This window comes from Helianthus annuus, chromosome 9 (assembly GCF_002127325.2).
Source record: "Helianthus annuus cultivar XRQ/B chromosome 9, HanXRQr2.0-SUNRISE, whole genome shotgun sequence".
NCBI lineage: Eukaryota > Viridiplantae > Streptophyta > Magnoliopsida > Asterales > Asteraceae > Helianthus > Helianthus annuus.
Genome location: NC_035441.2, coordinates 37,526,632 through 37,550,593, shown reverse-complemented (window position 1 = coordinate 37,550,593; position 23,962 = coordinate 37,526,632). Strand labels below are relative to the sequence as shown.

The window sequence follows — 23,962 nt, the reverse complement described above, 5'->3', positions numbered from 1 at the left end:
ATGGTTTTTTAAAAGCATGTCATTTTCGGCTAAAGTTTGTTGTGTTTTCTGATCCATGACCATAACTAAGAAAACAGACTCTCTAACTTTTCCAACCCACTACCCCCAAGCGACCCTGTTGGTTCAGGCCCTTTGCAAAACACGGAATACACTCACTGCTGCAACTTTATTATTTTATTCAATAATAGGACTGGCTATATATAGCCTACATGCCCAACGTACATGTGACTTATTCTCAAACTAACCCCACTACCTCCTAAATTGAAGCTACACTCCAACTTTCTGCCCCACTGAATTCGGTCAACACCTACTACTTTTCTACCATTTATTTAATGACTAAACTAATTAAACTAGTAAATAATAAAGCCAAATAATAATAACCAAATAAAATACTAAATGTCAAGATTAAACCTAACATTCTCCCCCTTAATCTTGACTCGTTTCTTCATCAAAGGAGTGTCGGCTCTTCGTCTTAGATCAAGTTCGCTTCGTTGTCTTTGTCTTTCCATTTTGTGCACTCGTAGCAAAAATGTCCAAAAACTCCACAATCATAACACCAAATTCCACTTTTGTCACCTCGACCCGAGCCTCTTCCACGGCCTCTTCCGCCTCTATCACTGCTTCTTCCACGACCTCTTCCTCGACCGTATCGCCTATCACCATCACCATCACCATTCTTTTGCTCACTAGCCATCAAGAGTTGGCCTTGCTCTCCCTCCTTTTCCTCATGGCTTCTCATACGCTCTTCATACGCCTTTAATCTCCCAACGGCTTCATCGAATAGCATTGTGTCCAAATCAAAACATTGTTCGATTGAAGCCACAAGTTGAAAGAATGGCTTCGGCATCGAATCAAGTAATCTTTTCACTAAATCAACTTCTTCGAGTTCATAACCTAGAGACCTTACCTTCGATGCTATGTCGTTCAATTTCACCACGAAATCGTCAACCGCTTCACCCTCTTTCATGCGCATAGTTTCAAGCTCCCTTCTTAATGTTGCAAGTCGAGCCGCTCTTACCCGATCTACACCCAAGTACCGGGTCTTCAGTCCGTCCCACACTTGCTTGGGATAGGTGTAGCTAGCCATTTGCAACACCATCTCTTCGGGAATAGCTTGAAACAAAAAGGCCAAAGCTTGTTTTGCTTTCTTTTCATCCGGTTCAGCACCTAACGCCCTCGGTTCAACAGTCTCCCATACACCATTTGCATCCATAATGGCCTTAACCTTGACTGCCCACACCGGATAGTTTGTTGGGGTCAAAACCGGAACTTGAAACGACATCGAACCAGCCTCTTTAACAGGTACCATTGCCATGCTTCACTTCCTTTTCGGTCTTGAGCTTTCCTTTTCGGTCGAACCGCCGGTCACGGTCTTCTCTGCGGTCTCGGTCTAGTTGCCGCCGGTCTCTTGCGGCCAAATCGGTCTTCTCGGTCTTCCACCGGAGTTCACTTTCCGGCAGCGGTCACGGTCTTCGGTCTTCTCTGATGTAAGCTTTCGGTCCCCGCTCACACCTACGGTCTTCCTGGCAAGTTCTTCGTTCTGATTTTCAAGTCACCGGTCAATTATGGCTTTGTTCTTCTTGCCAACGTCGGTCTCTCTCTCGGTCTTCTTTCTTCCTTTGCGATTCACATGAAATCGCAAGCTCTAACCTGGGTGCTCTAATACCAAATGTTGGTTCAGGCCCTTTGCAAAACACGGAATACACTCACTGCTGCAACTTTATTATGTTTTCAAGCTCTCAAACATGAAGTGAAAACTCTTGTACGAGATGTGTATAAAGAAAACAAAAGAAAGACTTTTTGCAAAGAGAAAGAGATATTTTATTCAATAATAGGACTGGCTATATATAGCCTACATGCCCAACGTACATATGACTTATTCTCAAACTAACCCCACTACCTCCTAAATTGAAGCTACACTCCAACTTTCTGCTCCACTGAATTCGGTCAACACCTACTACTTTTCTACCATTTATTTAATGACTAAACTAATTAAACTAGTAAATAATAAAACCAAATAATAATAACCAAATAAAATACTAAATGTCAAGATTAAACCTAACAGACCCTGCCCCTGGTTATAATTTTGGTTCTATTAAAAACCAGGGGGATGGTCGGAAGATCGGAAGTGTGAATTTTGTTTTTTCCATCCGAAGTTATAAGAACTTCCAAACTGATCCTGGCCTCCTACGTACTCAAAATGTTCTTCCTTCATCGGTGGATACACTAAAGTACCATGCCCTTCCCTACAGAATTTACATTTATCTACCTTAGACTTGATCTCTCTCATCTCTTGCGTTTGGTTTTACAAAGCAGCGGTCACACTAATATCCAATGTGAATTGGTGTATGCCTCGTGTAGACGAGGTGGTACTAGTGACATGAGTAAAAGTCCTGTTTGCTGACCTTTGTTCGTACTCAAAATGTGCAAAACTCTCAAACATGTCATTGCATTCAACCACAATTTTCTTTGCCATTAAGTGGCCTCCTGCTGAAGTTTCAAACCGAGCTTGGGTCTTATAGTGAGACCGTTGTAGAATTTCTCTACAAGTGCCCAGTTGGATAAACCATGTTGGGAGCATCGGGTAAGTAGGTTTTGGAATCTTTCCCATGCAAGGTAATACGACTCATCAGGCTCCTTCCAGAACGAATGGGTCTGATCCCTAAGTCTAGAAGCTTTTGCAGGAGGGACATATTTGTTCAAGAGTCCCTCGCGTAGAGCTGCCCATGTGGTAAGCATACCAGCAGGCTGGGAATAGAGCGAAGTGGTGGCCCTACCAGCTAAAGTGAATGGGAACAGCTGATGGTATATTGCATCTTCTGTGGCACCTTGGAGCTTTAAGGTGCTACAGATTCGGGTCAGGCGGGCTATGTGGGCTGGTGCGTCCTCGTCATCACAACCATGAATTGACAACAGCTCGAGATGGCAGTCATTATATACAAGGTAATTTTCCATGAATTTTCATTGGTGATCGGTGGAACAGTGATGGGTGAGTTCACCCCGGTGAAACCTTGGGTGGCTTGCTGATGAATGGTTCTATGACCACTCATTTGAGGACGTGGGTGGGGTGTATTAGGTGGTGCGGTAGTAGATGGTGGAGTAGAGTCAAAATGGGCTGAAGACGAAGATGAAGAAGTACTAACCTCAAACTTTTTTGATTCGAAAGCTTGGGAATCACAAGCAGTGGCAGTGGTCCTTGCGAAATTAAAGTAAAAAGACATTAGCATAGCGATATAAAAAGCTACTTAATTTTAGTATTTGTGAACCCTAATTTAAATGTGTTTGCGGATGAATTGTAGTATATTAAACTAGTTCGTTTGTGTTCACTAATGTTAAATTATGTTTGTTTACATTTGTTCAACTGCGTTCATTTGTGTCCGTTTGTGTTTGTTCAATCATGTTAAATTATGTTGGTTTATGTTCAGTTTAGATTTTTTTTTTTGTTTATGTTCGTAAGCTGTTTGTTTAGGCTTTAAAACGAACAAACATAAACGAACTCGAACATGCCCAATTTCTTAATGAACAAACACGAAAAAAAAAATGTGTTCGATTGTATGTTCATGTTCGTGCTCGGTTAAAGTTAAATGAACAAACACGAACACGCCAATGTTTGTGTTCGTTCAGTTCGTTTGCAGGCCTACTTGTAGGATCGGATTTCGATCTAAACGAGTCGTTCGGAAGAGCTCAAATCCGTTTCAGAGGCGGAAACAAAGAAACGGACGTGTACACAGCTAGAATCACACTTTAAACCTCTTGTATATTGATTTTACAGCGTTTACATTGACAAGGAACACCGGCAATACCTCGGTATCAGATCTGAAAATCGTTACAAATGAAATGAATGACAAACCTATTTATAGAGTTTTTGGTTCGCTCGAAATGACAGAACCTTAAAAGCGAACCATACATAATATTGTATAAGCGAATCTCCATGTTGCCATATAAGCGAACTCACTTAATTCCAAATAAGCGAACCATTCAATTCTTTGCAGTAAAAGCGGACCTTCTCATTTGACCATCATGCCACCTTTACTATTGAACCTTCAATTAATGACCTCTCATTGGACCCTTTAATGGAAGCTTGTAATTGGACCTTTCAACCTAAGCATTTCATTGGACCTTCAATTGGTCCAATCACAACATGTGGAGAACATGATCTTTGTCGTTTACTTTTTCTCAATATGTAGAAGACATGAGATGATGTAATGTATGATGTCATCAATATGATGTCATCATCATATATGATGACATCATGCTTGAACAATACGACAACGAACCCGATACTCGACATAAGACGAAGACGACAGATGACTGCACCAACAGACTCCCCCTCAGATGTTGACGAGTCTTAAGTGTCGAGTCTTCAACGACTTCAGTCTTTATCAGTGAAAGCATCCTCAAATCTTTCTCTTCTCTGTTCATCATCACCAACAGACTATCCACGCACAATCTTTACTCAGATGTCTTCAGACTCCCCCTTTCGATATGCTGGGATCGCAGTCTGGCATGTTGAAAACACAAGTCTTCAGGTATTGGAACCTGGTTCTCTATCACTTTGAAACCTGCACATCCTTTACCCAAAAATAAAACTTCCGATGATAACATTTAAAGATCTAATGAATCAATCACAGAAATTATACAATCACAGAATGATTTTACAATGTTAATCTTTGAAGAACCACTTGAAGATATATATCATTTTGTTATCAAAACCAACACACTCTCACAAACCATTTGTTCATCATGTTTAGCACCCGGAATTTTGAACACCAACTTTTCAATATCAGTTGTCGAAAATCTTTTTGATTTTTTTTAAAAAATTTATGCTAAAACACACTGAAAATCTTTTTGAATTTTTTACATAAGAGAAATAAACTGTAGTAAAGAAATATTTACAAACATTATTTTTGAGAGCTTGTGTAAGAGGATCATATCAGCTTATGAGACAAATCACCAACATCGTTAAGCTTTGATTTCATTTTAAGTTCTAAACAATTTACCTAGATTGTCAGTATACTGGTCCACTTAAATTTTCACACAAAGTTCAACTGATCTGAGATACAATATTAATTTTTTAGAGACTGAACTTAATTGTGTATCACTCCACTTGAATATACTCCCGTATCCAGATCTCAATGTTCAGATTTACAGGTAAATATACTACAACTGATATCTGTATATAAATTAGGGGATATGCGAGGGCTGAGGGATCTCAGGTCGATTCTTCCGTATGCGCAGAGAGATATCAGCTTCGACTTTTCGGTGTGTCCCCTTTAGGAGATCTTTTAGCTACAACAACTGATTATCAATTTTACTGTCTAATCAGCTGAGGGCTTTATGCTATGTTTCAAGCATTTTGCAGCAAGTATTATCCGGGGACTAGGTCAGAACTTCCATTCAGCAGAAGTCCCGGGATAATACCCCAGATATCATAGAGTATAAGAACCTAGTATATCAGAAAAAGAAACCTTTCAAACGAGATTTCAGGGGTTACCTATATATCCAAGAATAGTTACCCACAAATCAAGCAGTTTGTTTTAGGTTTATATCTCGTCACAGTTTATTAAATGTGCAAAAATCTACTGACATATCCACAGAAAGATTGTTTAACACTTTTAAACTTTCCAAATCTTTAGCATGTTGTGATAGTCCGCTGATGTACTATCATTTCCTCTTTTTCACAACAAACTCATTTTTGATTTTATCATGTTTTTGTATTTTTCAAATTTTCTAATGTTTTTGGATTTTCTGAAATTTTCTACTCCCCCTAAAATGCAAACACATTAACGAAAATTGAAAACAAACTGTACAGAAACATGACAACCGATATCAAATCGCATCAATTCGCAATTCTCTTGGCATAACAATCAGAACTCCCCCTATCAACAAACTATTTTCTCATTTAGATTTCAAAACACTTAAGTTTGTTTTAATCAAAATGATTTTTCCGGAAAATAAGTTTGGTTGATTTTACCATTTGTAAGTATATCAATACTAAGTTCGGGGATATGGTTCATCATCTTGTCTCTCAAACACTTGTAGGAAAATGCAAGTACAAATTAATGTCCTTGATTTACCATAAGCACAAGTTATGTACAGTCAAATCTACTAACCACTTGTAATCAAACACAAACAAACCTTTTTACCATTTGCAAGATTGACATTACCGTAGTAAATTCCTCAATAAAGATGCCGATACCTGCTCCTCGTTTACCAACCTGGAAGCTCCGGCATAGTCCTTTAACCTGTAAAATTTTTACAATTTTAAACATTTTCAAATCATCTTAATTAAACATGAAAAATGCCGATTCCTGATCCACGATTACCAACTTGGGATCTCCGGCAAGTCCGGTGTTTTAGTCAGACATAATGTCTATCCAAGCCTCACCAGCCTTGGGTGACTTTGGAACACATCTGTCCCACCAATATTTTGATTTATAAAATTCTTTAGCACCTTTTACCTTCTTGTCAACCATCTTACCAAAAATATGTTTGACTTTCCCGTTGAAAGCCTTATCAACATCAAATTCTCCTTTATCGGCGAAGAATTAATTTGAAATTTCAACCTTTCCAACTTTCTTCATCAAATTTTCTTTTGACAATTTCGGAAAATTCTCATCGTTCATCACAGGAACAGAATTCACAATCTTTTTATCAACCAATGACTCCTCTGATTTTATGGAATCAGATTCATTGTCAGAAATACCTTCAGATTTAACAACCCATTTTTGTTTACTTAAATCACCTCTTCTTTTGTAAAACCTGTTTGAACTTTCTCCTTCCTCAGAAGTAGAATTTTCAAACTTTTTAACAATTTTTACAGATTGTTCTTTGTGATCAACACAAGTCTTTCTCCAAACAGTGTTAGAAGAAACTCCCTGTTTTTGGTAGTTAGACTTGGGGCAATTCCACGCTATGTGTCCAACTTCTTTGCATTTGAAACAGGTTCTTCTGTCAACTCTTTTAGCAAACTTCCTCACATTCTTCTTTACTTCAGCAAGAAACTCTTGATTCGACTGCTTCCAGAACGGTTTCTTCTGCTCATCTTCAGAATTCCCACCTGAAACAAATTTTGTTTTTGGTTTATAAGTTTTCTGATTTTTATGATTTTCTGAAGAATTGAAACCAAGAACTTTCTTTTTGAGATTACCATTATGGTTTGGTTTCTCTCGATAACCTGAACCATAACCGTAACCCTTTTTCTTGTTCAATCTCTGTTGAACTCTTAAAGTGTACTTTTTAGGTTTTTCAGCAAGATTTACATCTTTTATTTCAGAAATATTAATTTCTGTTAATTTGAAAACTTGTTTGATCATTTCAGTTTTGACACTTCTTATTGGAAATTCCTCATCAGCATATAATTTGTCTGAATTAATCAAAGTATATGCTACTTTGATTGATTCGTCATTCAAATTAAATTTTGATAACAAGAATTCTTTATTGTAAACCCTCTTAACCGGCGAACTTGGACTTTTCTCAGACAAACTCGAACTATCTGACTTAGACTCCGACTTTGACTCTTCATCCATATCCAACACCTGATCGACAACTCTTTTAACTAACTCGGACTCATGATCAGTGTCAGACGCTGTGAATGTAACATCAATATTGTCTGGTAATTCATCAGTGATTTCAGACTTTAATTTGATGTTTAGAGCCTTGTTTACTTTTTCCTCGTTTGGTTTCCTGGGGGAATAACTCTCAAAGATAGGAGGCGGACATCTGTTATACTTGACACTTGGTTTCTTACCAGTATCCTCTTCTTTTCCTTTCTTCTTGAAAGCTTCAAGACCTGCAACAGTAGGATAAACCCGATCAATCAGATAATCACAGGTAGTATAACTCAAAAGTAATCGGTTGATCCTTTCACCCTCGATCTTCTCAAGTTCCAACTCCTTCTTCAAATTAGCACAATCTTCGATATAATCATTAATGACACTTTGCTTTGTCATCAAAGTTGCACTCATCTTGTCATTTGCCTTTTCAATTTCTGCATTCGTTCTTTTCATACTGTCAACTGTCCTGTTCAATACGTCGTATGACTCTTTCACGTACTTCACATCTGACAGTAAATCTTCTTTAATCTTCTCCAACTCAGCAATCTTTTTATCTTTTTCTTCACAAACTTTGCAAGATTCTGAACATTTCTCACAAGGCTTAGTAACTTCAATCACCTTTTCAACTTCGACAGTCTTTACAACTTCTACAAGTTTCTCGACCTCAACAATCTTTTCTATTTCGACAATCTTTTCAACAATTTTCTCAACTTCCACGAGTTTCTCGACTTCGACAATTTTCTCGACCACTTTCTCTATTTCAACAATCTTTTCTGGTGCAATCTCAGCAGTTGCTTCATCTTTTGTTTCTACAGCTTCAGTCTTCGCCTTCTCATCAGCGAGTAGCTTTGTTGCTTCTAGCTCTCTCTGCAATCGAGCAATCTTCTTCTGATTCGGCATCTCAACTTTATCTGCATAGAAAAAATTAAAACTATCAGGATCAATGCTTTTTCTACATTTGTTAAGATACTCTTCCTCATCATCCGTATCAACATCACTTCCAAGATCTGGAAATATAGGAATCCTTTTCTGACAGTCCTCATTTTGATCCAGAATCCTGGTAACTAGTGCCACATCAGATTTAGTTCCCTAGGTATATACTTGTCCCAGCTAAATCCCTGTGCAACAACCTCATCACTTTGGTCTATTATCCCATAATAAGCTTTCCTATTGGCTTCTTCAATCATTCTCCCATGAGCAGTTTGCGGTTCCTTTTGTTGAGGTTTTTGATCGATTTGATGAAAGATCGATTTCTGATAATAATTGCTCTTTTCTTGACTACCAGTTGACTCTTGGTTCTTACATTCTCGTTTAAAGTGACCTTTTCCTTTACATCGGAAACAGGTTACCTTTGACTTGTCAAAACCAAGTGGAGAAGCAGCCATTCCTCGGAACTCGTCTCTACCAGTAATCTGTTGAAATTTTTCAGCTCTCCTGCAGGCACTAGCTAAGCACCACTTCACATCCATCAGCTCTAGCTCTTCTGCATCGATTTGGTCGTAATCTTCTTTTGTGAGCATCGGATTACCAATCCTTCCGGCAATCAGACTTTCATACGACTCTAACATGCCTACAAGAGATGCCATGTGTTGCTTGGTCACCTCAGGAGAAAGATTTTGACCATTCTGGATGTTCAGTGTCACATTGCACTGCAGATTTGTAGAATTTTGCGTTTGAGAGCTAGGTGTGTTGCTGTTTGGATCAAAGCTTGAGAATGATGAAGTAGATCCACCACTTTGTGTTATAGTACTTGCATTTGGACTAGCAGAACCATCAACACTGAATGCAGTACTAATCTTTGGACTTTGACTGGGAGTGGTCTCAAACTTGTTCCCTCGATAGTACAGACTGACGTCTTGCTTTGCATTTGGATTTGTCATAATAGCTGTCTTTTGAATATCCAGCTCCTGCTCTTCGATTTTCTGAATAAACTAAGCCAAATTCATACTCTCGGACTTTCTCATAAGTTTCACAACCATCAAATACGTTCCCCACTTGTTTTGTGGTAACGCCTCAGCTAGTTTGTCGACCCACTCATCGTCCTCTTTCTTGATATCCAACCTACCCATTTCCAATACCAAATGACAATACCTATCAATGGTTTGTTTCGTAGTTTCATGATCAAAAGCTGTAAACATATCAAATGATTTTTTCAATAACGCCTTCTTGTTTTTGATCATATCAGCACTCCCTCTGAATTTCTGAATCAAAGCTTCCCAGATGGATCTAGCTGTTCCGTTATGTTGAAGTACGATAAAGATGTCTTCTTTAACTGCTTGCTGAAGGATGTTGATCATCATTTTCTCACTTGTGTATTTCAACTTGTCAGCTTCAGTAAAATCATTGAAACCCTTTTCCAAACCACGTTCATTCTTTGGCTTCTCGTAATCTTTCAGTAAAGAACACCATGCTTCAAATCTGTAAGCTTGAACCCAGTTCTCGAATCGGTTCTTCCAACCTTGAAAATCTTCAATATACATGAGTTTCGGCGGTTTTTGATGAGTTCCCGTCTCATTCTCATTATACAACGCTTCAGCAGGAGTTATAGGGGCAACAGGTGTCGCGAATGCATTGTAGAACTCTTCAGCCATGTTTCAAAACGCAGATGATGCTTCGGGAAATACCTGAAAACACACAAGCAAAAAACACAATCAGTTTATAGATTTATCAATTAATGGAAACGAAATGGTACTCGAACTGGTGAAAATTCTGTGCAGACTGAAGGTTGACACACTGTGCGGACAGCTATGACTCGGATCAAATACGAATGGCGTGACCCTTTTTCGTGTAAACTGACTGACTTTCAAATGACCGGATGAACCTTTGAACACTTTGAACCCCAAACCGTACAAACTGAAATTTGTTTTCACACAACCTTGAATGAGTTTGAATTTCAACCGTACTGAACCACCTTGCTTGTGAACTGTTTTAATATGATCTTTCACTTGAACACAACTATGATTGGAACTCAAATTCTACTAATACAATAACTATATAAAAATTTGACTAAAAACATTAACTATCTGACAACATTAATACTACATATAATATGATTGATCCTCAACAATTAATCACATGGATAGCCTACAAATCTGAAGTTTAGACACTTGCACCAAAACTTTTCACATACATTTTAATATTTTTCATCACACCAATTTTCCCATTGGACCAATATTAAAACCAATCACATTTGTTTGTACTAAGGATGATTGGCCGAATGAACCTCAAAATGGGCGGCAACCTTTTTTTTTAAAAAAAAAATCCGATTGGGCTTTGAAGGTTAGTGGGCTCCAGGTAGGTAAGAATGGGCGGTGCAAAAGGCTGTTGATTGGGCCGCAATTTGGTTCATGACATCACATGGATACCTTTTTAATCACTGAATTTGTTTTAAATGTTGATTGGGCTTAACAAACTGACAACTTTTTAATTGATATGATTCTTAGTGGGCTGCTAATATATCTAATGTTTATTGGGCCGAATGATGTTGTCTAAACATGTGATAGGACCTTAACACCCACTAAGCCGATACCTTACAAAACAAAATGAAGATCATGTGACAATTTTTATGATTTTACTGCCCAAAAAATTTTTTTTATTAATAACTTGCCGACAACTCAAATGAATCTGATAGGACCGTCATTTTTGACATCTAAATCTAAATACTAATAAAAAACTAGAATGCTACATCGCATTCCCTTCTTCAATCTTATAAATTTTATTTATATTTAGTTAATATATTTATTTTAATATTAATAATCAATATATCCTTATCCTTATTTTAATATTAATAAATTCAAATAATAAAATTTTTAACTTTTTTTTTGTAATTTATGGTGTTGTACCTCGTGTATAGGGTTTTTTTTTTTCTTTTTTCATTTCTAACCTAAACTTTTATTCTTTTGCAATTTAGACTCTTTGTTTTTTACTTTTAATCTAAAGTTTTTCATCTTTTGCAATTTAACCCAACTCTTTTTAATTTTCAATTTTGGTCCACCATACTTTTCATCAATCATAAGTTTTTTGTTTCGTTCTAAATTTTGCGAGTCAACGCACCACAACGTGTGTGTAGGGTTCAACATTTTTCGTGTATTTTTTCCCGTTTGGCCCGTCGCAACCCATCAATATTACTCCATTTGACAAGTTTGTCACAATACTCGAGTCCTGGATTGATTTAGTTATTTTTTCTATGTTTTACGTTTCGGTTTAATTTCTCTGCAACGAGCGTGCGTGATTTAAAGATTTTATGTCTGCTTTTCGCTCGACTTTATTTTTTTTCTGTTTTTATTTATTTTGTTTTTACGAGTTTTTCCAATGTTGGTGATTGCTGATAGTGGTATATCATTGGTACTACTTGACACAGTTTCACAACACCACTGCAACGCGGGGGCTTAATAATAGTATCTCTTATATAACATTCTTGATTGCCGTTTGACTTTGATATTAAACATTGATAGGGCCTATTGTTTTACCAATAATATCACATGCAAACGGTGCACACTTTCCGAATATTTTTCAAACGGTTCACACTTAACAATGTTTATCACGTGAAATACTGAAGCACTTTAGATCTGAATTAGACTATGATGGTCACAAAAGCGAATCAGATGATGTCTTATAAGCGGACCACAAATGGTACTAAAAGCGGATCTCAATTGAAGTTACTAAGAGCGAACCTCAGGTGTCACTTAAAGCGGACCAATGGTCTATGAGTGGATCTATTTCATTTTTGAGCGAACCTATTTGAATTTTGGAGCGGACCTCGATGACGTCAGCAAAGAACGAACCGAGTGCAAGCGAAACACTAATTTGAACCAGAAATAAGTCGATTTTAGTTCTGAAATTCTCAAAGTTTTGTTAATTCATGATTCCGCACACACTGTGTGAATTTAAAGCGATTCTGACCGTAAAAAGTTGTTTTTTCGAAAAAGAAAGGTGTAGAAGCAGAAAAAGTGATGAAAACGAGCTGTTTTTGCGAGATCTCTTCCTCCTTGGCTCTGATACCAATTGTAGGATCGGATTTCGATCTAAACGAGTCGTTCGGAAGAGCTCAAATCCGTTTCAGATGCGGAAACAAAGAAACGGACGTGTACACAGCTAGAATCACACTTTAAACCTCTTGTATATTGATTTTACAGCGTTTACATTAACAAGGAACACCGGCAATACCTCGATATCAGATCTGAAAATCGTTACAAATAAAATGAATGACAAACCTATTTATAGAGTTTTTGGTTCGCTCGAAATGGCAGAACCTTAAAAGCGAACCATACATAATATTGTATAAGCGAATCTCCATGTTGCCATATAAGCGAACTCACTTAATTCCAAATAAGCGAACCATTCAATTCTTTGCAGTAAAAGCTGACCTTCTCATTTGACCATCATGCCACCTTTACTATTGAACCTTCAATTAATGACCTCTCATTGGACCCTTTAATGGAAGCTTGTAATTGGACCTTTTAACCTAAGCATTTCATTGGACCTTCAATTGGTCCAATCACAACATGCGGAGAACATGATCTTTGTCGTTTACTTTTTCTCAATATGTAGAAGACATGAGATGATGCAATGTATGATGTCATCATCATATATGATGACATCATGCTTGAAAAATACGACAACGAACCCGATACTCGACATAAGACGAAGACGACAGATGACTACACCAACACTACTTAAGCTTATTATTTCTCTTCTTAAAAAATAATTTCTTATAATTTTAACCTTCCTATATATATATATATATATATATATATATATATATATATATATATATATATATATATATAGTGTGAGGTTCATTGGAGAACACTAAAAAAATGAGGGAACAAGAGAACAATTTAACTTAACATGTTAAAATCAAAATTTTTAAAATTTTTTTGGCGCTTTTCTTTATATATACTTTTAGAAGCATTTTTAATAAAAAAATCAAAAACTAAAAATATAAAAAAACAGTTAAAAACGCTTAACTTTTTTTTACAAAAATGATTTTTTATTGGAATAGTTTCTACCCATTTTTATAAGGAAAAGTGCTGAAATTTTTTTAAAAAATTTGATTTTTAACATGTTAAGTTAATTTAATAAGATATATTTTTTTAAATTGTTCTTTAAACATTTTTTATTTTCTTTTGTTTTTTATTAAAAATGTTTCTACATGTGTTTATAAGGAAAAACACTGAAAATGTTTTTGAAAAATTTGATCTTTAACATGTTAGTTGAATATTTAAAAGTGTTACTCAGTTCTCCACTTTTTTAGTGTTCCCCAATGAACTCTCCTATATAAATATATATATATATATATATATATATATATATATATATATATATATATATATATATATATATATATATATACACACACACATTCATCGAACATTTCTTCAAGCTTGACCTATTTCTTCAGATACTCCTATATTTTTCTAGATAGTGTTTTACTATGTTCATCCCATCTTTAAGATGGTTGAGAGTCTGTTTGAATATTTGCATATTTCACTTACGCTAAACATTACTCTTTTATTCTTTTCATTTCCATAAATAATGCCTAGTTCAGGTTTGTGAACAATCATACCTATTTTTGGAGCATTAACTTCATGTGGTACTTCATCATTCGGTTTAGTCAGATTTACGTTATCATTCACAGCATAAGGTATGTTCAGACATAGCTCAAAATCATTATTCGCCTACCTCTTGAACACCTTCTGACCAGCATTTGACATAGTATCAAGCGCTCTTCTGAATAGATCTAAAGGGTGTAGGGCTTCCAGATCACCATCTTCATAAGTGCATCTAGACACATCAGTTCTGTCCACTATGAACATTCCTGAAATCTGATGAAGATATTTGATAATGCTAATCAGAAATCTGACTGTTTAATCTGTTCTACTTATTTTCGTTTTTTAAGATGAATTCCGGAATACAAAAACCACCAGATTTTCTGATCAGGACTTGAGTAAAATTCGGATTGTTTAAAATTGTTCTTTTAATGAGTTTCAGAATTGTAAAAATGATCAGATCTTCTGATCATTAATTTCAGCAACATTCTCTCAATCAGATGTCATCTAATCTTCGTTTTTCTTCAACACTTACTTGTTTCAGAAGATAAGTTCCAACAGTACCATATTTTTTGCCATACAACATGTATTATACTAGATAAAACATAAAACATAAGGAGTGGTCAAAAGAATGAAAAAAACAAAAGACAGAAAATGCTAATAATAATCGTGGTACATTACAAATAACAACTATATTAGTAACAACTAAAAATTGAAAGAGCAAAGAAACCAGAAAAGTAACACGAACCCCCTTAGAGTACTTATACGCTCCTATAAAAAAATCTACACGTCAACACAAAGGTACGACAAACGAAATTATTGAATACTCAATGGAGTTTATTTTGTTTGATAAATACTTAACTGTCTTAAAGTTTTGGTAAACAAGATAAAACTGTAAAACCATTCACTCTCTTGTTACTTTTCCTCACTATATTTACCCCAATAAGTTCCAGAACTGTGATCAAAATATAATATTAGATCTATATGATAACTAATGAGGTGAAATATTTAAATGTTATATATACAGATTCAACTCCAAGAAATTCACATGTGGAAACAGGAAGAGATACAGAAACAGAAGCAAACGATAAAGGGTAAAGACATAGTTCCACCAGAAACGGCAATAGAAATTGAAGATACCCAAAAACACATTAAACACAAGAAGGGAGAAAACATTAAAAACAAGAACGGACAAAAGAAAAAGTTACGTGCAGCTACTATAAAGGGGGACTGGTCAGGAGTAGAATCCATACTAAAAGAAAACGAAGGCCTAACGACAGAGGCGATCAGTAGTGATGGTAGCACAATACTTCACATTGCTGTTGGAATAGGTCATAATGACATCGTGAAAAATTTGATTCCGTATTTAAGTGATGAGCAAGTACTGAAACAGAGAGATTCTGATGGAAGCACGTCACTACACATTGCTGCAATTGTTGGCAACAAAGATGCAGCGTGTCTGCTGGTTAAATGGAACAACAAGTTGTTACGGATTAAGGATGATAATGATGCAGAACCATTGCAAAAAGCTTTTGAGAATATGCATCTTGATACCATTCTATATTTGTTGAAAGCCGTCAATGAGAATGTTGATACCGAGTTGAAACCAGACACTGCTCACCCTAGTGACGAAATTGCGGTCGACCTTCTTGTTAATGCTATTTCTGCAAAACAATACAGTAAGTAGGAAATATATAACAAACTTTATGGCACATAGCTTTGAATAATTTCATTTTATTTTTTTTTCATAGGTTTAGCATTAGACTTGGTGCAAAACTTTCCTAAAGCAGCCTCAAAAAGTGACAATGTACTGATGGCCATAGCAAAATCTTTTCCAAGTGGACTAGACCACTGGCAAACACTTATATATCCTTGTAAGTTTATGTATCAATTATACACACTTTCATTTATTGTTTTTTGTTTTTGTTTCTTTTGACTTATTGATTGTTGTTTTTCGTTTCAGCCCTCAAAAATATTGAGGACATGTTGCAATTTGTAGCTTCGTTAATTGCAGGATTTCTTTTGTTCCCATATGTCGTAGCTGTATTTCTCATAGCTTTAGCTCTCAATGAGGGATATATTGATGAAGGAAGAAAGGCTAATGAATGTTTTCGAAAAAGGCCTGGTTTGGTGTTTGCTTTTTCGTTACTCGCACGTAAACACAACATAAGATTTAATATATTTGAACTAAAAGTGAACTGTATTTTACAAATAATGTTTTTTTTTGTGCTTGTGCAGTACCAATTACCATGCTTATATCGGCCATTTTAGTTATCTGCCTCCTCATATTGATCATTTGTTTCTCGTTCCTTCTGCTCTATTCGCTCTTATGGAAGGGCGCGAATATACTAGCTTGTAAGACTACGGAGTAAATACACTCCTTCCCAATTTAATTTTGAAAAATTTATCTTCTTAAAACAATTGTTATAAAGACCTTATAATTTTCTGACATGCAGTTCCACCCATCAAGCATATGGAGAATAAAAAGAAGGAATGGGATGAAGCGAAAAGCTTCTAGAACTGGTATGTGATGAAATAGACAAGTTGGACTACTCTGGTACTTATCACCCCAATTATACCCGGCCAATTCTTGAGGCTGCATCTCAAAATGCATATACAGTTGTTGATGAGATTTTGTATAGATCACCTGAAGCAATTCATAGCACAGATAAAAGTGGGTATGACATTATTCAATTAGCGATAATAAATCGTTCGGAAAAAATATACAACCTTATCTATGACATTGGGGAACGTAAGAATCTTTACAGAACCTATAAAGATTCTTTCGATAATAATATCTTGCACTTGGCTGGAAGATTGGCCCCGTCTAATGTACTCAACCAGGACAGGTGCAGCATTACAATTACAACGAGAGCTTCGATGGCGTGAGGTACGTACATAAGAATTAAATCATTATTTTCTATTGGCATAACCAAGTTGAACTAACTTTATAACAGGAAGTGAAGAAATTTGTGTTTCCCACATATATTACACAAGAGAACATTTTTAAGGAGACACCAGATATGGTATTCACAAGGGAACATGAGAACTTGGTGAAGGACGGAGAAAAGTGGATGAAAACCACTGCGGAATCATGTAGCATAACTGCTGCTCTTATTACTACAATCGTATTTGCAGCTGCAATCACCGTACCAGGTGGAAGCAATGAAGGAAATGGGATCCCCTTGTTTAAAAATAAAATTCCATTTATTATCTTCGCCGTCTCAGATGAAATCTCACTATTTGCATCCAGTATGGCACTACTGGTATTCTTGTCTATCCTAACGGCACGTTTTGCTGAGAATGACTTTCTAGTGAGTTTGCCAAGGAGATTGTTTATTGGACTTTTCTCCTTATTACTTTCCACAACTGCCATGATGGTAGCCTTTAGCGCAACCTTATTTCTTGTCTTCTGTGATGAAAAATTATGGATGCTTGCTCCGATATGTGGATTAGCTTTCATTCCGATTGCTTTTTTTGTTGGGTTACAATTCCCCCTCATGGTAGATCTTTTTAGGTCTACTTATATACGCATCTTTGGCAAACAAAGGAAAAGCATAATCCGAAGATTTAATCCGGATGATATACGGTTGCTTTTTGGTAAGTAAATTAAAGTTAATACACGTCTTCGGATAGTGAATTCCATTGTATTGATATAAATGAAAAAATTGTTAGATAAAAATGAAGTTATATCCAAAATATATTTTGCACGTTAGTCATATTTGGGTACAATAAGTTGTGTTTTGGTGCAATCACTTATGTTGGCTTATAACAGGTTATATGGGTCTTCGTAGGTACTTTTTTGGTAAAATGACTTACATTTGGTCATGCTAATGTGTTATATGTACATATATGTATTGCATGTTTACATACATAGTCTGTATTTAAGTGTTAGCTATGTATTAATTAATTTTATGTACAAATTTTGAAGGAAACAAGCGAGCAGCTGCAACGGGAGAAAAGAAGCGGAATGACAAGAAAGACAAACAATTAGTGAGGGCGCAAACGAAGAGAGATTTGCAGCCATGAATGAATGATTACGAATGTTTGCAGAAGTCATGGCACAAAACTTCCAACAGGGGCCACAAATTTGATGTAGTTAAGCAATGGTATTTTTTAAATTCTGCAATTCATTACAACAATATATTTGGATGTTCGTGTATTATATTTTGAATAATTATGTTGTTTATATAAAACGTTTTGTAGTTTGTATAATTGTGAGGAATTTTCAAATTAGTGTTCCATTTCTAGAAATTTAAATATTAATAAAAACACGTATGATATTTATAAGGGCACACGGGGTGAGGACGTTATTTACCGTGATAGGATTCTATCACTCGTGGAACACCGTCGCCTCCACTTCCATAACGAGTTATGGAGTATAACTCGTTATATATATAACGCGTTGAAGATCAATGGTGATGAATGTGTATCTTGTACATTGTGCATTAATACTTGTACATTGGAATCTCATCACAAGTGATACCACCCCCACTACATTTCTATCATTAGTGATAGAATATTGGGTGCTGACATGGCATGATCTAATTGGATAGTGGGAGTGATAGAATCCTCACTAGTAACCACCCCCTGAACATGTTTTTAAACAAATCAGTATCTATTGCTACTGATTTTTGATAATTCCAATGCAAAAGCAGAGTAGCAAATTCCCTTACTATAACAACTTATTCCATTATGGATCGTATCCGCAAAACACGTTAAAATCCCGACCGCCACACCCCTTGAACCTTAAGCAGATGTGTAGGGGCGGCGTCAAGTAAATGAAAACTTCTTGATCGGAGTTTTTTCCAATAATAAGGGTGGCGGCAAAATAGTGAAATAGTAGTTACAGGTTTGTGCAAAGAAGAATGTGAAGAAAAGAAGGGGATGAATCACGATCCTTAGTTATAAATGATTATTAGCTTTTAAATTAAAGAGAAAGGTAAAAGCCTGCAAATAGGTAATCTAACAATCTGTTTGGTATGAGCTAATACAATAGACGAGGGAATGGAATGGATATAAGAATTGAATAGGTGAGAGAATGGAATAGATCATTACCATATCATTATCATGTTTGGTTAACATGTGTGATTGAAATGAATCATTACCTTATGTTATTTTGGTATACGGGAAAAGACGAATGAATGAAATACAATTCATTAAAAATGACAAAAATACCCATTTCTCAAAATTAAGAAAAGTTGAGTTTTTTCCTAAATTAGTGTTGGTGGAAAATTGTTTACCATTTTAGTGTTCTTTAAAAATTATTTACCAAAATGGTGTTTTAATTAATTTTATATTCTCCTTTACTTTTAATCATCATAATAAATTGGGTTATTGGATAATCATCCCCAACTATCGGCCTTTGGCCGTTGTCACCCACAACTAACACTTTGACACCCGGCACCTCCAACTTAACTTTTAGTCTGTGCTGGCACCACTCTGTTAACATTGCACTAACTTGGTTAGTTTTTTTTTTTTTTTTTTTTTTTTTTTTTTGGCTGACGTGACTTGTTTTTTTATGAGGTATCATGATGAGGTGGTCAATTATATATAACCCAATATGTGTATGTATATGTACAGGCAATAAATCATCCCCAAATTCAATATATAAAATCAAATGACCATCATCTTCATCTGTACATATACATACACATATACCTTCAGTAGAATCGATTGTTGCAGAATCCTTCACAATCGGGTTTAATTCTGAAGATGGAGAAGCAGGGTTTGGAATTTTAATTGGTGGTTGAGGTTTTGAACCCTTATGCGGCGCCAAAACACTCCCTATTTGCGCACTAGGAAGTGTATCAGTAGGATTAAGGGACGGATTTAAAGGTGGATGAGAAGGAATCTAAGGTGAAATTGGAAAGATTGAAGAGATTTTGGGCATGGGGTGGGGGAGGGGGAGGATGAACAGTAGAAAGAGTTTTATAGAGAGATGGTGGAGGTGGGGTGATGGTTATGGGTGAAATTAGAAAGATTGAAGAGATTTCGGGCATGGGGTGGGGGAGGATGAACAGTAGAAAGAGTTTTTTAGAGAGATGGTGGAGGTGGGGTGATGATGGTACTAATGGTTGTTGTGGGCTGTGGTGGTGGAGGTAAGGTGATAATGGAGGTGGTGGTTGTGGTTGTTGGGGAGTGCTAGGGTTATCGTGGATGCGATATTTATTGGGGGTGATGTTTCTTGTACATATACATACACATATTGGGTTATATAGTTGGCCACCTCATCATGACACCTCATCAAAAACAAGCCACATCATTAAAAAATGGTCACGCCAGCAAAAAAACTAACCAAGTTAGTGCAAAGTTAACAGAGTGGTGCCAGCACAGACTAAAATCAAGTTGGAGGTGCCAGGTGTTAAAGTGTTAGTTGTTAAAGTGTTAGTTGGGGGTGGCAACGGTCAAAGGCCGATAGTTGGGGGTGATAAAATCCAGTAACCCTAGTAAATTTATAAATTATCTTTTATATTCAATATATCCATTCTCAGCATTTTACTTCTTTTATTATACCCTTTCTTTTAATCAACCCAATATGTCCAATACGTCCAAAGCTTTAATCTTGATTAGCATGATGGTATGTCTTATTTCATTTGCTCATGCCGTTTCTGGCCAAGCAATCGTGGCCAACCCATCTGTTCGTAAATAATTTCTTGATGTTTATTTTTTTGTATTAGTAGATAGAGATAGAGATGTAGCCAACTCACAAATTTGATCGGAATCCGTTTGATATAAAATTTTCCACCAACACTACTTTAGGAAAAAAATCGGAAAAAGTATTTACTATTTTGGTATTTCTTGAAAACTATTTAACAAAACTAGTCATTTACCCGCGCGATGTGGCCGGAAATATCACTTAGGTTGGTGAGTTTAAGGCTATGTACGAGGGTTGTTTATAGTTAGTTTATCAATCACTTCGTAATGTACTGTATAGTACGCCTGTATCGTTTTGGTTCCTTGGAGTACTTTGCCATGTTCAGATACTTCTTATGAATTTTCAGTGCTTCTGCCAAAGCCTTTTTTGCATCCAAGCTTCCGGTTATATCACCCATGAAACAATAAATGATTATAAATTCCAAAATACCAAAAAGAAATAAGAGTAAAGTTGAGGTTTGAACCAAATGCCCCCGCTATTATAACATCTCAAATTTATTAGCACATCCGGTTGGGTCAAGCGGGGTGGCGGGTCAGGATGTGTTCAGGCCAAGACAGGTCTGGATAAACCATCTGTTTGGGTGCCTCGCCTTGAGGCGCTCCTCAAGGTTCAAATTGCAAGTTTAAGTCAAAGTTTAAATTCAAGTCAACAGTTTTTAGTCAAAGCCTATTGTATATAAAATCAACACCATGCTCAATGACAGGTTAATTTGTAACCTTAATTGCCAAATAGTACAGATAAAAATCAATCGCATGAACCACCGCGTATTGTTGGACGCATCAACCTCGTTGCGGCTGCATTTCAAGAAGAACCACCCCAAAGCTGTAGACATCAGTCTTAAACGTTAAATGACCTATAACGGAAAAAACACGAAGAAAGATTAGTGATAAAGAACCAAATTTTGGAATTTTTTTTACACAAACCCATGTGCATACCGGTGGCTAGATACTCGGGAGCCGTGTATCCGTACGTCCCCATGACTCTAGTCGAGACATGGCTCTTATCACTGATTGGTCCAACCTTGGCTAGGTAGTATGACAAAGGTTATATTATTTCAATAATAATCTAAAAACCTACATATTTTATACATTTGAAAAAGCATTTGTTTAATTTTTTTCTAGTGACATTTTAGTATAAGATTGATCGAAAAATAAGATCAAACACAATAAAAACGAACACAAAACCGGCACCAACGTTGTTCGGTTGGTATCTGTCTGGTTCGGTTCATTACTTCTACGGTACTAGCAATCGTTATATTTGACAAACGCACATGATTTAATGTACAAGGGTGTGATTAATGTTATATTAAAAAAGTACTGAACTGGTACCGACGTTCGGTCGGTATTTGTCCGGTTCGTTTCGTTACATGTACGGTACCGACAATTGATATAGTTAACAAACACAAAATTTAAGTAAGGGAGAATGAATTATCATGCACTATTAAATATTTTCAAACAGAATTGAAGCCCAAATAGAAACATACTACAAAAGTCAACATTCTGTTTGGGCATTACATGACTCGTTAAGGTGCTCCATATTCTATTCTGATTCTAATCATCAATTCCCACTGAACCTCAAACTTACCATTGTCAAAAGAGTTTCATCTTGGTGTTGATCTTCCTTTTGGAGCTGGAGTAACCGGCACCGTGATATGATAGAAACAAGAATACAGATAGAAGAAGTCACGATCAATCAAGCTATCTCATTCAGTTCGTTAATACTGTTACTTATACAGCTTCAACGACTCACAACGACTAACAACCTAAATTACAATTAACCCCCTTGACTTATAACTATTGACCTCTCAACCCTTCCTTATTATTTCCAGACAACTATTACATTTTACCCCTCCCCCCATACTATCATACTGTAACAATACTCCCCCCAATTAACACGAATTTTGACCTCAAAATTCAAAATTAGGGAAACGCTTTTTCAATTCCTCAAGATCTTCCCACGTCACCTCAGTCACCGGTAAACCCTGCCAATGAATTAACCCCTGTACTCCTGCTCGTGAACCTTTCTTTAACAATTTCCGATCCAGAATAGCTCTTGGTTGTACTGATACAGTTGGTAATTCTGGTAATGGTGTGACACTTGAAGCTGGTCCTGGAGCTGCTTTAAGTAAAGATACATTAAGAAAAGATAATATTTTGTAGTTTGTATAATTGTGAGGAAATTTTCAAATTTGTGTTTCATTTCTAGAAATTTAAATATTAATAAAAACAAGTATGATATTTATAAGAAGAACTTGTTTTTAAACAAATCAGTACGAATTGCTACTGATTTTTGATAAAATTCCAACGCAAAAGCAGAGTAGTAAATTCCCTTACTATTCCAACTTGTTCCATTATGGATCGTATCCGCAAAACACGTCAATCTGAAAGTGATAATAGGATTTAGAAAGTTGCCTATGGCTGGTGTGTGTGGGGTGGAGGGTGGGAGGGTTTTAAAAATGAAAATTCGTGTAACATACACGTTAAAATCCCGACCGCCGCCACACCCCTTGAACCTCAAGCAGATGTGTAGGGGCGGTGTCAAGTAAATGAAAACTTCTTGATCGGACTTTTTTCCGATAATAAGGGTGGCGGTAAAATAGTGAAATTGTAGCCACAGGTTTGTGCAAAGAAGAAAGTGAAGAAAAGAAGAGGATGAATCACGATCCTTAGTTTTAAATGATTTTTATATTTTAAATTAAAGAGAAAGGTAAAAGCCTGCAAATAGGTACTCTAAGACCACTGGTACTCGTTGCCATTTGGGCGTTTTTATCGCCATCCACGCCCAAAACACGCCCCGACTCGGCCCCGGTGGGCGTTTTTCAGCGAAAAATGGTTGGGGCGTCCAATATTCCACGCCGGAAGGGGGAGAAATTAACCAATGGGACGATGGCGACGGTAATATTAACGGCTACTTCATTTATTTTTTTTTTAATTCAACCATTTTTATATAAATACCCACATTCCTCATCCATTTTATACAAACCACAATCAAAAAAACTCTTTCACCCACAACTTCAAACATCAAAATTTTATACAACCTTCACCCATCTTATAAAAAATGGATTCCACCACTTCCTCGTCGTCCATTGCAAATTATTACTACAAAAATTTCTTAGCGGATGAGGGTGACTCGACCGATGAGGAGGTCGAGCAAGAGGCGGTTACGACCGATGAGGGTATTCCGCCGCCCCAACCCAT

At 36.3% G+C, this 23,962-nt stretch overlaps 2 protein-coding genes and 1 long non-coding RNA gene across 4 annotated transcripts in view; 1 reads left to right on the top strand and 2 right to left on the bottom strand.

The window, feature by feature from the left end:
* LOC110877443 overlaps positions 1-18,299 on the top strand; it is a 31,630-nt gene extending 13,331 nt beyond the window's left edge. Inside the window, exons 2-8 of one of the 2 annotated variants that reach the window (XR_004866930.1) lie at positions 15,135-15,786; positions 15,859-15,981; positions 16,071-16,262; positions 16,346-16,462; positions 16,564-16,997; positions 17,065-17,707; positions 18,039-18,293. Coding sequence is in view for 1 of the 2 variants with exons in the window: in XM_035977462.1 (XP_035833355.1) it covers positions 15,156-15,786; positions 15,859-15,981; positions 16,071-16,262; positions 16,346-16,462; positions 16,564-16,625 (1,125 nt within the window). In the remaining variant the exon portion in view is untranslated. Of the gene's footprint in view, positions 1-15,134; positions 15,787-15,858; positions 15,982-16,070; positions 16,263-16,345; positions 16,463-16,563; positions 16,998-17,064; positions 17,708-18,038 lie in introns of both variants that reach the window. The other variant, XM_035977462.1, reaches the window with a different exon arrangement.
* Positions 473-1,315, bottom strand: LOC110875535. Its single transcript, XM_022123732.1, has one exon. It carries the CDS (start codon positions 1,313-1,315, stop codon positions 473-475), a length of 843 nt encoding a protein of 280 aa, XP_021979424.1.
* Positions 18,300-22,438: 4,139 nt separating the features above from the next.
* LOC118482033 lies at positions 22,439-23,431 on the bottom strand. The gene is made up of 2 exons (XR_004866929.1): positions 23,099-23,431; positions 22,439-22,880 (listed from the first exon to the last, which is right to left on the bottom strand). It is a non-coding gene; the product is annotated as an uncharacterized LOC118482033 (long non-coding RNA).
* Positions 23,432-23,962: the final 531 nt, after the last annotated feature.